At 38.5% G+C, this 16202-nt stretch overlaps 1 protein-coding gene across 5 annotated transcripts in view; it reads left to right on the top strand.

Moving 5' to 3' along the window:
• The first annotated feature begins 4534 nt into the window (after nt 1-4534).
• Nucleotides 4535-16202, top strand: part of LOC144013521 (bile salt export pump-like) — a 35262-nt gene continuing 23594 nt past the window's right edge. For 4 of the 5 annotated variants that reach the window (XR_013282270.1, XR_013282271.1, XM_077512508.1 and 1 more), the window contains exons 1-16: nt 4535-4742; nt 5621-5709; nt 5787-5805; nt 7030-7062; nt 7701-7752; nt 7849-8147; nt 8226-8313; nt 9029-9162; nt 10449-10620; nt 11066-11190; nt 11736-11910; nt 13417-13530; nt 13607-13717; nt 13785-13910; nt 14231-14434; nt 14502-14672. Coding sequence is in view for 3 of the 5 variants with exons in the window: in XM_077512508.1 (XP_077368634.1) it covers nt 5631-5709; nt 5787-5805; nt 7030-7062; nt 7701-7752; nt 7849-8147; nt 8226-8313; nt 9029-9162; nt 10449-10620; nt 11066-11190; nt 11736-11910; nt 13417-13530; nt 13607-13717; nt 13785-13910; nt 14231-14434; nt 14502-14672 (1902 nt within the window). In the remaining 2 variants the exon portion in view is untranslated. Of the gene's footprint in view, nt 4743-5620; nt 5710-5786; nt 5806-7029; nt 7063-7700; nt 7753-7848; nt 8148-8225; nt 8314-9028; nt 9163-10448; nt 10621-11065; nt 11191-11735; nt 11911-13416; nt 13531-13606; nt 13718-13784; nt 13911-14230; nt 14435-14501; nt 14673-15240; nt 15438-16202 lie in introns of those variants that run through there. The other variant, XM_077512509.1, reaches the window with a different exon arrangement.

Here is a 16202-nt window from a genome sequence, read left to right as displayed (position 1 = left end):
AGTCCTTAGGGACCTTTGATTAGTATCTGAAAAAAGCAAAGTTTTTAACCTGGATTTAAAAGCATTTACACTCGGGGCTGACTTCACTTCTGTTGGCAGCCTATTCCATCTGTGTGCAGCATAATAGCTAAATGCAGCTTCACCATGTTTGCTTCGAACTCTGGGTTCCACTAGTTGGCCCAAGTCTGTAGATTAGCCAATTATACTGACCAATGACATAAATGAATACAAATAAAAACTCAAATGAAATAATACATGCAAAATGTCTAAAAGATTGTGATATTAAGCACCGGTCTCCCAAAAGCATGTGCCGAAGTAAAATGCGTTACAGTAAATTCTGTTGAAACCAAGGTGGAGTCTTTTGGTCTAACAGTTTAGCAACATGCGTGTAGCCTGTTTTTCTTCAAATGGAACACATACTTTCATTAGTTATGGTGTAATGCATTCAGTTTTTGTCTAGATTGCCTCCATTGACAAAGATGACGATTTTGGGGCGTTCACCTTTCAGCATTATCCCATAACACATCCACATCCCACAGCCACTAATTGGCTCACCAAATGAAGACGAAAGTTTTGGAAATAACCCGGCCAGAACCGATCGGGCTGTGCACAAACGACATGTTCTCACTGTCTGACACATTACAAGTGCAGTTTACAAGGGAAAGTATGCAAATATTGTCAAGTTTTCAAATAATACACAATGGTCTCTTATCATGTCTTAGTTTTCGCTACGGACAGTATACGTCTGCAACTTTACAACCGAAGCAATATTTCTGGGCACCTGGGATAAGTTTCCATTTTTACCAGGAGGTGGCAGCAGTGTACTTTAAATACAGTACTTGCCTTTTACTGCAGTTCGGCGTGTGGTGCCTTCAAGAACTCGCGAAGAGCCCTGCATCCTTGACTAATCTGCAGTATGATTTACAGAAACGGGAATAATCTACAGTGTGTTCATCATTCTACATTACATTTAAAATTTTCACTGACTTTTCCACAGTCTTAGTACACATGGGAAGTAAAACTCTTTGCGTTTATAAAATAACACATGTTGATTCAAGTTCACATTCAAAAAAATTGTACTTTACCGATGTCAGTGAAGGCAGCAGGACTCCGTGAAGTGACTGACCTCCAGAACATTCCTCTTCTGCAGTCAGTTGTTTGAAGAGGAAAGAGAATGGAGTCACTTCTATGAAAAGGTCATTTCTAGAAATATGGACTCAAATGCATAAAATGGTCTGCTAATTAAGTTATTCGGCTGTGGAGAAGGTGTGTGTTGCCTGGTAGTGGCAGAATGACAAAACAATGTCGTTTTTGCAGTAGCTAATGAAAGTAGAAGGTCATATGAAAGGGCGCCGCCAGGGATTTGGAGCCCGATCACTTCAATTCTGTAAATTGAAAAAATATTATTTTCTAGGAGATCATTGAGGTCATTGTCACTTCTGTCTCATCACGTAATATACCAAAATCGTACATAAGTCCATCAGTACTGACTGATTTTGGACATTTTCTTTTCATATTATACATCACTACAATGTATTTTGACAAGATTAAAACACTATTTCTGAAAGAAAGAAAGAAAGAAAGAAAGAAAGAAAGAAAGAAAGAAAGCTTTCTCGAGAATGTGGCTTTGACCATTCATGGCCGACAGCCATTACAGCCAAAGTAGTTGGACAATTGACACACAAGAGACTAATTGGCCAGATGGATCCATCCACTTTAAGGGGAAGCATGAAGCAGATAAACGTCTGGAACTGATATTTGGCATTCAATTGACATCTGGCAACTGTTTTTAGTGTAACTATCAATGTGAAGTCCAAGGAGATCAACAAACTGGTAACATTTAACCCTCCTAATATCCTTGGGGTCAATTTGATCCCATTCACCATAGGGTTAAATGTGTTAGAATTTTTTTTTTAGGACAACAGGAAGGTTAAGTACAGGAAAGCCAGAAATAGCACATGAAAAATACCACATCACATATTTACATATTCTTGCTGGTCCGTCATTCGGCGGCGCCCAGAAGCTCCCTTCTGTCATCGTCAGTCTGCCATTTTTTCAACCTGTAACTGTCGGTCCGTCGGTTTGTTTTCTACCCACACATCCGTCGTCACTTCGTCACAGCTATTTTAGGAATGACCGACAAAGGTGGGCATTCCGTCAATATTGACAGCCCGTCATTAGGTGGGTTTCCATTACATTCAGATTTGCGTAAAATATAAGTTGCACACGAGCAAACTGGTTCTGGAAACACAGAAATTTCTGTAAAAAACAAAACAAAACAAAAAAAACCTTCAAATATCACAAGTTTTTACGTCGTTTGAATTCCCCATTCATGTTGATATCCGGGCTACTAGGGGTCCAAATCCCTCATGTATTCTTAAGGGTGGCCTACAAGGGGTCCGAAGTCCCCATTCATTTGAATGGCTGAGCGACCAGGGTCAAACGGACTAATTGATGTTGCGGTAGTCATCATCTTTAAACAATTTATATTTAAACACAAACAGGCAGTACTCACAGATACACCTCTGCAAAAAACAATATTACTGTAGCATGTGACCATCTTCTGTGTTTCATCATCAAATCTTTGTGTAGTATTCTGTATGTATTACATTGCATCCCGATGGCCAAGGCATGCACATTAGACAGAATAGAATACCCATCAAATAAATGCATGGACTCATGATGCACAAACTGTTTAATGCTTTAAATTGAATTTGTGCTATTACTGTATGTTTTAATAATGTAAAATAGATTACAGTGCTATTTTTATTATTATAAAAAAAATTGTCAGTTTCCAGGAATACCGGATGAAAGGATCCCAAAAGCGCAGGTACACAACTTAGAATGAACAATGTGATTCATTACAAATAAATAAATAAATAAATAAATAAAATCAGGATTAGATCAAGAACAACAAAAGCCGCTGGCAATAAAAAGCCAGGATAAAACAGAAGGAACACAAAACGCTTGCAAAAGGCAAGGAAGAAAAATAACTAGAGCTGTCAAACGTTTATATTTTTAAATCAGATTAATTACATCTTAGAATTTTGATCAATCACGATTAATTGCTTTTAAAAGGCTTTTTTTTTTAATCTTTTTTTTTTGCCCATCAAATTTGAAGAGCAGCTGTTATTTGTTAATTGTTAATTAGAGGGAACGTTGACATGACAAAAACACCTTACAATTTTTGTTGTTGCTATTTTATGGGGCCCGTAGCATTTCCATTCATTTCAGAGGGGAAAGATGATTTGAACTATGTGAGTGTTATACCAAGTTGAAAGTTAGGAGCACGGCCACTAGGGATGTAACGATAAGGGCAATATTGTGATATTAAAACTGCCACAATATCGTCGTTGTTATGTTCACAATATTTAAAAGGAACACATCTGTTAAAAAAAAAAAAAGTCAGGTTGATTTCCATTTTTGCAGTTCTAGCACCCTCTAGTGGCTAGTTTATTAGGGCAATTTAATTTTCATTAGGGATGTTTTGGCCTTCTATGTTTAATGTTTTATGCTAATTGTCAGATGAAGGGTCACCTAATTTTCTTGTGAAGCGATCAATGAGTGCTTGCATTAGCAAGTGCCTCAATATTGTTATTAGCAATTGTAGATGGTTTATATGTATTGCTGTTATGTACAAAAGCACACAATATTGTGCTTTTTTTTTAGTATGAGCTCTCTTTTTTTACAATATTGTGATCTTTTTTAAATATCGCCAAGGCCCGCACAATATCGTGATAATTATCATATTGTGACCTTCATATCGTGACAATATCGTATCGTGATGTTTGGATATCGTTACATCCCTAATGGTCACAGAACAAATTCAATTTATTAATTTAGTCTTCAAGGCTTGTTGTCTTACTCATTCATTTTCATTTACGGTGTTACTCGAGAGTGAAACAATACTGAGCTCTAAAACAAAACAAACAAAAAAAACAACAACAACAACAACAACAACTGAAGAGTGAAGACCAGCAAACAAGCGGCAAGTGAAAGCCTAGCAAAGCATCTGCAAGAAGAAAATCGTAGTTATGTCACTTTGTCCAAATACCGTACTTTTGAGTCCCTGCCCTTGTGATTATGGGCTCTTACAAACAGTACTGGCATTATCCTCTCAGTAGGATAGTAATAATCCTCCATAAAGCTTACAAGTTATAGTATTGATTTATTTGCCCTCAGTAAACAAAGCATTTGACTGAGTGTTTGCACAGTTTTGGCCCTACGTTAGATTTATAAATCATTTACACTGTCTACAAGAATGAAATAATATATTTTCAAAAAGGTTATATTGTCTCGTATTCACTTATGCGCCGGCCGACACAGGAGACCCGAGAAATCCAGTAATGATAAGCGCGATAGCCTCCACAGGTGGCGTGTTCACCCGTGCGGTCATTGACCTCTATGGCAGCGGGACACAAACCGACCGGACACTTACCCTCAAAGAAAACACCGTGACCCCCCGAGTACCAACGAAGCCCAACCCTCCTCAATAACAGCACGTGAATCCCTTCCAAGGTACACGGCGGGTCCTCCTCCAATATACAAGTTGCATGCGGCCACAGCTGGCACTATAGAATTGGGGGGGGGGACGTATAGGCTGCATGTCACCATAACGGACTTAAGCGCTACCGAGTTACTGAAGGATCATCTGACCTGACTGCTGTTCTGGGGGACCCATGATAAATTCTAAAAAAAAAAAGGAGGACAAGAAACATTTGCTTGTGAAAGGACACATGTTGGTAAATGTCTCTTCTTCTTTTCCTTCTGCACTTTAGAGTTACATATTTTCTAAAATAATTGCCTACTGTATGTCAGGTTTTCAGTTTTTTTCAGAAAACACAAAAAAACGGAATCAGACATGATTTTATTATGTTTATTAATAACTTAATTTGAATGATCTGATAACTATTAGGGATGTAACGATACCGGCAATATCGTGATATTAAAACTGCCACAATATTGTCGTCGTCATGTTTGCGATATTTAAAAGCTACACATCTGTTAAAAAAAAAGAAAAAAAAGTCAGGTTGATTTCCATTTGGACAGTTAGAACACCCTCTGGTGGCTAGTTTTGGTAGTGCAGTTTAATTTTCATTAGGTATGTTTTGGCCCTTCTATGTTTAAAATACACTAATTGTCAGATGAAGGGGATTGTAAAATGCTTTGAAGCAAGTCAAAATGTAGAGGAACTCAATGTGGGCTTGCATTAGCAATTAAGTGGCTCAATATTAAGTGTTATTAGAGATTGAAGGTAGTTTATATGTATTGCTGTTATGTACAAAAGCACAATATTGTGTTTTTTTTAGTATGAGCTCATTTTTTTTTCTTTTACAATATTGTGACCTTTTGTTAATATCGCCAACCTCCCCACAATATTGTGATAATTATTGTATCGTAAGCTTCATATCGTGATAATATCGTATCGTGATATTTGGATATCGTTACATCCTTAATAACTATAGATGTAGACAATTTTAGCATAGGTGGTTAGTCAGCATCCGGTGGAGATATATATATATATATTTTTTTGGTCAAAATATTAGACCATTATTTCAAGAGGGTGACAATGACTCTCAATGATTCTCACCACATTTTGCTTTTATTTTGCTTTTTCAAGGTGAGCCAATATGCCATCCGGATCAGTGAAATTGCAAAGTATTAAAAAGCTTGGGCAGGAGAATCACAGCTATGACATGACAGATGAAGGTAAATCAAATACAGTCATCAAAAAGGATTTCACTTTCATCTCAATCAAATTTTAACACACTTTCTACATTTTGCAGAACCAGCTGGATCTTACATGTATGTATTATATTTGATTTTAATTATTTATTTTATTTTTTCATTAGTCTGGACCACTATATTGGTACATTTTGCTACTGCTTTAAATGTAATTTTATTTGAACATACTTTCACAAGCCACATTATGGACAAAATAATCCAATGGTGTGTCGAGTTTCTCATATTTTCTCCCCGTGTAGCTAAAAATAGACAATTTAATATGATGCATTGCTGTTGTACATTAACATTACTGTCAATAACAATCACTGCACTGAACACATTGCTCAATTAATATCTCTCGGTGACTTGGTAGTGCATAATACTCTGTAAAATGTGAATGTATTACATAAAGCGCATCGATATGCTTGAGGGGTGTCAGGTGATTCAAATTTTCAATCGTAATTAATTTTTTTACTTCAATAGTTAACTCATGATTAATCACAAATGCTATATATGTTCTAAATGTACAATAATATGTACAATAAAATATTATTTTCCAAGTTTTCATACTCTTGTTAACATAAAAGTGGGAAAAATATGGCTTCATCTTTTAGTCAACGATGCAGTAATTTCATAATAATTCATAAGACTGATTTAAAATTAAAAAGATGTACTGTAAAAAACAAGTGTGAAATTGATTTGTGTTGAGGTAATTTTTCTGCCACTAGATGGCAAAATTGCATTTGTAAGACATTGGCGACAGCTGAGTGCATTTTTCTTTTTATATTAAGAGCTGTCTAATCTTTAACATGCACAAGTAATACACATAAAAAAAACACCTAAAACTAATACTGAAACTAACTAAACTAAAACTAAGCATTTATTAAAGAACTAAAACTAATAAAAAAAACTAACAGAACCACCCTGAAAACTAATTAAAACTAACTAAATTAACTAATTAACTAAATTAAAAACAAAACAAAACTCAAAACAAAATAAAAACTCAAATGAACAATTCCTAAACTATAATAACCCTATTGCCATATTACAAATAAATTGGTTTACATACTGTACCTTTTTTTATAAATATACAAAAGGACAAATAAATTATTTGTACAATTTTTAGGACTAAACACAATTTGTCTTCATAACATTATGTGGCCCTTGCGTCCTTCTGATTTTCTGGATGTGGCCCTCAAATGAAAAAGTTTGGACACCCCCGGTTTAGACTGAATAGAAAAGGTACAGTATGTATTCGATGTTGTTGATCATATTATTTGCTTGCATGTTTTTGATTCCATGCAGGACCATGTCAAACTCCAACAAGAAGGAGGAGAAGTGAGTAGAGAGGTTTAATTAACTAAGGCCCTGATATTTCATCTCATTAACTCATTCACTGCCAATGACGACTATAGATGTCAAAAATCCAAGCAAACAGCCAGTGCAAATTTTGACAAGAAATTTGAATTTAAGTTGTAGTTATTCATTGTTTTCATTCATAGTTATTAATCATTGTTGTTATGAATAACAACGATAACAACAATTTCATTGCTAAGTGCTACCATTGTGCGTAGAACGGATTCCTGTTACCCTACAACACCGGCGCTGACGTTCTTGTGATCGGTCTTGGTCTTACTGAGACCACATACTGGATCTCGGCCTCCAAAAGCCAATTTTAGTCGACTAAAATTGCTCTTTATTTTTGTTGACTAATGTTGGATTAAAACTAAAATACAATCAGGTGACTGAGTTATGACTAAGGTTTTAATTAAATTTGGTCACAAGACTATAACTAAAACTAAATTATTTTTTTTAATTAAAATTTTAATTTTAAATTTTCTTTTCTTTTTCTTTTTCATTTTATTTTTATTTTTTTTCAAAATTAAAACTGGCTGTTTGCTTGGATTTTGACGTCTATAGTTGTCACTGGCAGTGAAGGAGTTAAAAACAAATAACGTGCAAGTATTTACTTCCAGAGGACAAGGGAGCAAGGAGCAACCTGCAATTCGAGTTGGCTTCTTTCAACTGGTATAAAAAATAAAAACACACGCGCGTTGGCATTCACATTTTCGCTATTCAGCTCCTCGCAAATGCAAACAACCTCTTTCGTGCATATATATCCAGTTCCGTTTTGCCACATGCAAGGAAGTGCTGATGATGGTGGTGGGGAGCATATGCGCCGTGCTGCACGGCTCGGCCCAGCCTCTTATGCTGCTCGTGTTCGGCCTGCTTACCGACACGTTCATCGAGTACGACATTGAGCTGAATGAGCTGAGTGACGAGCGCAAGGAGTGTGTGAACAACACCATCCAGTGGAAGAAGAACTACACTGACACATTTGAAGGCATAAACCAGTCACATTGGAGCCCTGTCAACTTTTCAGAGTGGGAAACCCTCGTACCGTTGAAGGGCAGGTCATGCGGGTATGTAGGTGGTGGGAAACACAAGGTTGTCAAATATTTTGTGCACAATACATTTCATGGCTGCATGCTGATTTTCAGGATACTTGACATTGAATATGAAATGACCCAGTTTGCCTTCTATTACGTTGGAATTGGCGCGGCCGTCTTCATTTTGGGATACTTTCAGGTTAGTAACGTAACCTTATGTCTGTACCATCTAGGTGCACTTTCACACCTTTACAATTTGGTCTATTTTATTCAACTCTAGGGGCTCTGTTGTTAGGCAGGGTGAAATTTGGCAAAAGAGGGAGGTTTACGCCGCTGTGGGTGTGAACACAGCAGACGTCAATCAAGTCCTTTGAATTTTTTTTTTTAATTTTGTTTTGTTTTTATTAGGGATGGGCGAGTACAGATACCAGGTATCGGCATCGGGCCGATACCAGCCTTTTTTCAAATACTCGAGTACTCGTGACGCAGACGAGTACAAGCGACCGATGGCAGAGGGGGAAGACGTTAAGTGAGTCCTCCTTGCCTGTAACTGGCGCTAGCTTGCAGCAGTTTTTCACCAAAACTTCACCGGTTTGGAAATACTTCAAAATTGTGAATCTTAAACTAAAAGAGCATTTTTGTGTTTTATTTTGAAATATTTTAAAATATATTTTAGTGATTTTTTTTATTTGTCAAATGTACTACTGCTATCGGCAGTTGGTATCGGTATCGGTGAGTACTGAGGGTGTGAGTATCGGTATCGGTCTGAAAAAAAAGTGGTATCGAATATCCCTAGTTTTTATGTGTGAAAAGAAACTTAAACAACTGGGAAATGTGCAAAGTTTACAAACCTAGAAGGAAAAAAAATAATATGTGAAAGTCTGTCTTACATTCAACAGTCTTATGTCTGACAGATCTCTCTATGGGTGACTGCTGCCGCCAAGCAGATCCAGCTGATACGGAAAATCTACTTCAGCAAAGTGATGAGGATGGAGATTGGCTGGTTTGACTGCACCTCGGTGGGGGAGCTCAATACACGCATGTCTGAGTGAGTTGGTCATCGGAGCAGGGTCATTATCTCACTATAGGATTGATCTCAAATGACGTCACGTTTTCGTCATTAACTCATTCACTCCCGGTGACAAGTATACTCGTCAATTATAATTTTTCAGAGTGGGGATAGATGGGAAGAATCTAATTATGCTCCACTGTAAATGTCAAACTTGGAAACAACTTTTCTGATGTCTAACCACCGGTAGATGACATCATTGCCCCATTTTATACGAAATAATCACAGTTTCAGTCCATGGGATAAATGGCTGTATTTTGGCAAACCTACATTTTACTACTGTCCATTATAAAAGAATAGGACGGGGCAAAAAGTATTCGATTCTATTCTGTCATTTGGTAGATTCTGCTTATATATAATTATTGAACGTAATAGCGCGTGGTATTGAAAATGAAATGAAAATTGAAATGTTCTAAAATGGCTTGTTGTGAAAGAGTTAATATGCACGAGTCGGACAAAATAGAGTAGGACACGCGTGTACACATCATTTTGGAAGAGAACAACGTCCCAGGTGTGAAATTTCAACATGGTTCATTCGACAAACACACTTTGGAATAGCTTAAACGGTGGTTGACATGCGGAGACCTCAAAGTGGACGCAAAAAAAGCAGTTTTAGTAGAAAGGTAAGATTTATTGTATGATCATTGCTGGCACTCCGGTGCGGTCTCGATAGCTGCTAATTTTCACGAGACGAAACACATTGAAGTCGCGATTTTCATTTGAAGATTTTAAGCATGTTGCAGCTAGCAGTTAGCAAGGCTAATGCTAAGAACACACTCGCTCATAATTGGGTTTGGATTTTCAGCTGCTGGCCCATTTCCACCGACGAAATGTTGAGAGCACATATAGGTATCTTCGGTGACATTTTCCGTGTAAATCCCTGCCTGTGACATGCTTGATGCCACTTTAGACATTCGTCCTGGAAACTCCATTTTATCCCCGTCACAACATCGCCAGTCACATACCAGCAGACACCAAAACAGCAGAGGCGTGCTGTAACCATAATATGACTGTTATGGATATTTATAATGAATTAGTGAGTCAGTTCGCAAGTTTTGGCTCGTACGAATACACTCACCTCAGTCGTCTGCCTGTGCATTGCTCAATTTCTTGTCCGAAACTCAAGTGGCCTCGCCCATGTACAATGCGCCGTGCCGCTGTTCTAAAAATAGTAGTTTGGGGGTAATTGTGAACAGCCCGATAGGAATAAAATGGGGACATCCCGTGTACACTGACTGCATCATGTCATGTCTGTGACAACGCAGTGACATCAACAAGATCAATGACGCCATTGCGGACCAAGTTGCCATTTTTATGCAGCGTTTCACCACCTTTGTGTGCGGCTTCTGCATCGGCTTTGTGAAAGGATGGAAGTTAACGCTTGTGATTGTGGCAGCAAGTCCACTAATTGGCATTGGAGCTGGCCTCATGGCTCTGGTGAGACTCTCCGAATTAACTTGCTCTTCCTTCCTGATTCTTTGATGTTCACTTTGAAATGAAAATGCTTGATGGTTTGCATGTCCATGAGCAAAAGCTGTATGCGTGCCTAGGTAACAAATGTTTGCAGTACAATTTTTGGCATCATGTGTTTGGATTAGTAACTTGATTCTTTAGAAGAAAATCATGACTTTGGTGCTAGAATAGGAATGGGAAGTAAAAAACACCATTTCATTTCTCTTAAAGGAATTTGTTGGTGAGTTATAATGGATCACACTTTTTGCAATGTTGACGCTGTTATCACCATCCTGCATGCACACACTGCAATGGGACCATATACAGTAGATCTGGGTTTAGAGCAGCACCTTGTGGAAATGTGAATTCTTGAGAAACATTTGGCTTGAAATGAAATGATTTGACTTCTTTGCTAATACCTTGGGTCCAGTTCGTGGCTAAGCTGACAGGCATGGAGCTGCAGGCCTATGCTAAAGCTGGAGCCATTGCAGACGAAGTCCTCTCCTCAATCAGGACGGTGGCTGCTTTTGGCGGAGAGAAAAAAGAAGTGCAACGGTATGTAAAAAAAAAATAAAAAATTATATATTTATATATATATATATATATATATATATATATATATATATATATATATATATATGTATGTACATATATACTTGCTTTTATGTTTTTTTTTAATGAACTGAACGAAAAATAATTTACGCCTTTCTATGGAGGCTACATAAAAAATCAATTTCTATCCATCTTTCTATCCTATAATAATAATAATAATAATAATAATAATAATAATAATAATAATAATAATTATTATTATTATTATTATTTGAATTTCAAATGATTTGTGAAAAGCTATTGGTGGATATTTTGAATTTTGTCTAAATCGGTGCTTCTCCTTTGCTAAGAAAATCCATCCACCTAGCAGGTGTGTCATACCAAGATGCTGATTTGACAGCATCATTATTGCACAGGTGTGCCTGAGGGTGCCTTCGCCGATATACTAATATGCCCGGTGATTGGTGAGCAAGGAGGTCAAGCTGTATAGAAAGGTTATGGATGGATGTTGAATGTGTTAAGTTGTAAACTGCTCTTTTTCCCTTCAGGTATGACAAGAACCTCGTGTCAGCACAGCGCTGGGGCATAAGAAAGGGTTTGATCATGGGCTTTTTCACTGGATACATGTGGCTGATTATCTTCCTGTGCTACGGCCTGGCTTTCTGGTATGGCTCCAGTCTTGTGGTTGACACAGAAGAATACTCACCAGGGACACTTCTGCAGGTAACTCCTCCCCAATGCCAACATATGAGGATATGCAGCTTATGGACATTTTTAATACTCATCTGTTACCTGAAATTAAAATTTAGCCAAAACCCAAGAAGAGGAACCTGTAGCCAGAATACAAAACAGAAATTTTTTTGTAATACCTTAAAAATCTGTGGCTAAAGTCATTTTCTGCAGTTTGCATTCCATTTAACTCTTTGACTGCCAAAAACGTTTAATCACGATTAATAAAATCATGACGTATTCCGCCATAAACGTTAAATGTCGTCAACTACGTTTTTTTATTTTGTTTTTGTTTTTTAATCAATGGGCAGTGCAACATCTAAGTGCAGCACTGCCTGTTCAATGGGTTGTAGAATCGAAAACAGTCACTAACTATGGCCACCAGATGGCAGCATTGTATCTCTTCAATGGGCTGCCAAATTACAATGAAACATGACGAAATCTGATGAAATAGAATGTTTTCAAGGATGACGTGAATGATAACATTTTGATAACGTGTGGCAGTAAATGAGTTAACAATGACTTAGCGCCGGTTTAGCATGTCTTCTGTGATTTCTACTACTCATCCTCCTTTCGTGTTAGTGTTACTTGTCAGAATTGTTGCTTATTCACCACCAGCCATGCAGGCAATGACGACTGACTTAGAGGAGCGGCTGCAGCCGCAAAGCAGTTTTGTACACGGGGAAAGATGCGATGAAATCAACAAGAGTTATGGCATTTTTAAGCTAATGGGTCAAGCTGAAGCAAAAAAAAAAGTAGGGATAACGAAGATTTGACCAAAAGAAGCTGATTTTCTTATCATGGAAAGTGTCACAATTAATCACAAATGCTTTTCGATGAGTCACCAATACAATACCACACACAAAGACTAAATAAACATTAATAGCAAACAGCTTATAAAGACATTGTTGAAACAAAACAATAAAATAATAAGGTATCCTGTTACGGATATTTACTAGAACTAATGATACTTCATTTGAAGAACATGAGTAAATTCAAATGAATATTTTAGTGTGTTCATTCAAGTCAATTCCTGAATTGAAACATTATGGGCTTGTAAAGGAAATGAATGTAATGCATGAATGCTTATAATGAATTTCCAGTGATAATGATTACGGTTTGAACCTATATTTGTGCTGCGCTGCTCATTAAAAAATAAAATAAAAAAATGCTATTACTGGCCCTCGAGAGGAATGGATTAAACATTTGTGGCCCTATAGCGTTCATCAAAGTTGCCCATCCCTGTAATGGGTCATTACATTTCCCCTAAGGTCTTGTTAAATTTTAATATCCGCTACAGTACTACGATGAGGTTTTCTTTTTACTTGGCAAAACTGCAGCCGAGATATATTCCCTTAAAGTCTTCATCTTACTCAGACATTTTAGGCAATTGGTATAGGACACACCACTTTAAAAATGAAAATCATTATTATTTTCACTTTTAATATATTGGACAGTACTACTATTACAATATATTGCCGGGCCGTTTTGCCCTGCCAGGTATTCTTTGGTGTTCTGATAGCAGCCATGAATTTGGGACAAGCATCGCCATGTCTGGAGGCATTCGCCGCAGGCCGTGGAGCTGCCACAATCATCTTTGAAACCATTGAAAGAGTAAGAAATGTTTGGTGGTCTAATATTGACATCCATCAGGGTTGACCCAGTTGTCATTTTCCCCCTACTTTAACAGGAACCTGAGATTGACTGTTTATCTGAGGCAGGATATAAACTTGATAGGGTCAAAGGCGACATTGAATTTCACAACGTGACCTTCCACTACCCATCCCGGCCAGAAGTGAAGGTATTTGACTCTTTCTTTGCAATTGCAATATAGCGATGAATTCACACTTGTGCCATCTTCTGCTCAGATCTTGGACCGACTCAGCGTCGTAGTGAAGTCGGGTGAGACCACAGCCTTTGTTGGAGCGAGCGGCGCCGGAAAAAGCACAGCCGTCCAGCTCATTCAGCGCTTCTACGACCCCAAAGAGGGCATGGTAGGATCAAGACGTATATTCACAACCAGATTCTGTATGTGCGACTGATGCATGCAGGCACTGAAGACTGGTTTTCTATTCACCTTTGTTATCCTTTTAAAAATAACTACCTTTGAGAATGATAAACGGTTTCATTATTTTTGCCAAATGGTCCAAATGGCCTCATTTTTCCCCTTTTACTGGATTTGAACACCTCATTTTTATAATGTTCCCTGCTTCTTCTTCTTGTGTGTGTGTCTGTGTTCAGGGAAGGGGACGGTATGTACTTTAGCACCATAATCAAGCAATTTTATCTTGACCAGCTGCTGTCTGTGTCTCAGGTGACCCTGGACGGTCATGACATCCGCGGGCTGAACATCCAATGGCTGCGCTCGCTCATCGGCATCGTGGAGCAGGAGCCTGTTCTGTTCGCCACCACCATCGCTGAGAATATACGCTATGGTCGACCTGGCGTCTCAATGGACGACATCATCACCGCCGCCAAAGAGGCCAACGCATACAACTTCATAATGGACATGCCACAGGTGCAGATTTAATCAACATTTGCTGGCGCTGCATGATGTTAAAACCTTATTTGCTGTCATTTCACAGAAATTCGACACCCTAGTCGGGCAGGGTGGCGGTCAGATGAGTGGCGGTCAGAAGCAGCGAATTGCAATCGCCCGGGCACTGGTCAGGAATCCTCGCATCCTGCTGCTTGACATGGCCACCTCTGCCTTGGACAATGAGAGTGAGGCTGTGGTACAAGAGGCCTTAGATAAAGTACGTCTGTTCTCAATTCACTGTTTATCTTTATGTAGCACCAGTTTTAACAATAGCACCTTACTAATTTTACATCAAAAGAACCAACAGTGACTGGAAGTGGTTGTTGATTAACTTGACGGCAACTAGCTTGTGGTCTAAAGAACAACATGACACCTGTAGAAAGCGTACTTCCATCCACACAAACATCTACCAATCTGTTCAATATGACAAGATCAGCATTAAACAGGAGTGCAAAAAATTCTGAGAAAGAGTCAATGGATCGCTAGTTTTTCCCATCATTGCTTGAGAAACTTTGGTCTACTGTGCATCTGCATGAAGAGACCCTTGATGTCAGTTTAGACAGAAGGCTTAGTCTCCCTTCACCATATTTGAGGGTAAGCACGCATAACAAAAACATGAAGAGAAGCCTTAAGTTCTCGCTCAAATGAAGCCAGTTTGTTCCCCAAAGTCATCACAACAATGCAAATGACTTAATTGTAAAGAAGAGTGCCGACACTTGAGAGGAATTGAGCCTGGAGTTATCCATACATCCATCCATTTTCCGAACCATTTATTCCTCCCAAAGGTCATGGGCGTGCTGGAGCCGATGCCAGCCAGCTTCGGGCAGTAGATGGGGTACACCCTCAACTGGTTGCCAGCCAATTGCACACAGAAACGAAAGAACAACCATCACAATCACACCTCGGGACAATTTTAGATACTTCAATTAACCTATCATGCATGTTTTTTGGAATATGGGAGGGAACCGGAGAACCTGGAGAAAACCCACGCGGGCACGGGGAGAACATGCAAACTCCACCCAGGAAGCCCGAAGCCTGGACTCGGATCTCATGTCCTGTGCACTGGGAGGTGGACGTGCTAACCAGTCATCCACCGTGATGCACCTGGAGTTATATAATTACTTATATATGCCTGCTGGAGGCTGCGGATAAGAATAAAAACTCAAACGTGAATGTACTGTGAGATGGTAACTGTACTTCATTTATATGGCGCTATTCCACCTTACAAGGCCCTCAAAGCGCTTTACATTTGACTACCCATTCACCTACTGATGATGCTGCATCAGGAGCAGCTGGGGATTCAGTAACTTGTCCAAGGATACTTTGACATGGTCACAATGGCATGTGATTGAACCCACAACCTCTGAATTAGGAGGTGACCATCAGACCACTCCACGCCGCCCCTGAAGTAAACAAAGTAAAGTAAATGAGAACAAATAGGCTAAATTCCTTTTTTTTTTTTTTTTTTTTTTTTTTTTTTTTTTTTTTTTTTTGTATGAATTGCTATGACAACTGTGTGATTGACATTCACATGGCCCAAGCAATGGCTTAAAAATGGGACGCCGGGACCAGACCTGCGTAAAAGTGTGACAAAACAATGGGGCTGACAAAATCCGCTGGTACTTGGGACACAAGGCTCAAAATGGGAGTGTCGCGGTTAAACAACGACAGCAAAGATATATTGCTTTTGGTCAACAGTACGTCGATCATTACTTTAATGGCGTAAAACGCCGTTTATTGAATCGTT

Source organism: Festucalex cinctus, chromosome 2 (genome assembly GCF_051991245.1).
Source record: "Festucalex cinctus isolate MCC-2025b chromosome 2, RoL_Fcin_1.0, whole genome shotgun sequence".
NCBI classification, from domain to species: domain Eukaryota; kingdom Metazoa; phylum Chordata; class Actinopteri; order Syngnathiformes; family Syngnathidae; genus Festucalex; species Festucalex cinctus.
The sequence above is the reverse complement of the archived record's forward strand: the minus strand, read 5'-3'. Positions and strand labels throughout refer to the sequence as shown.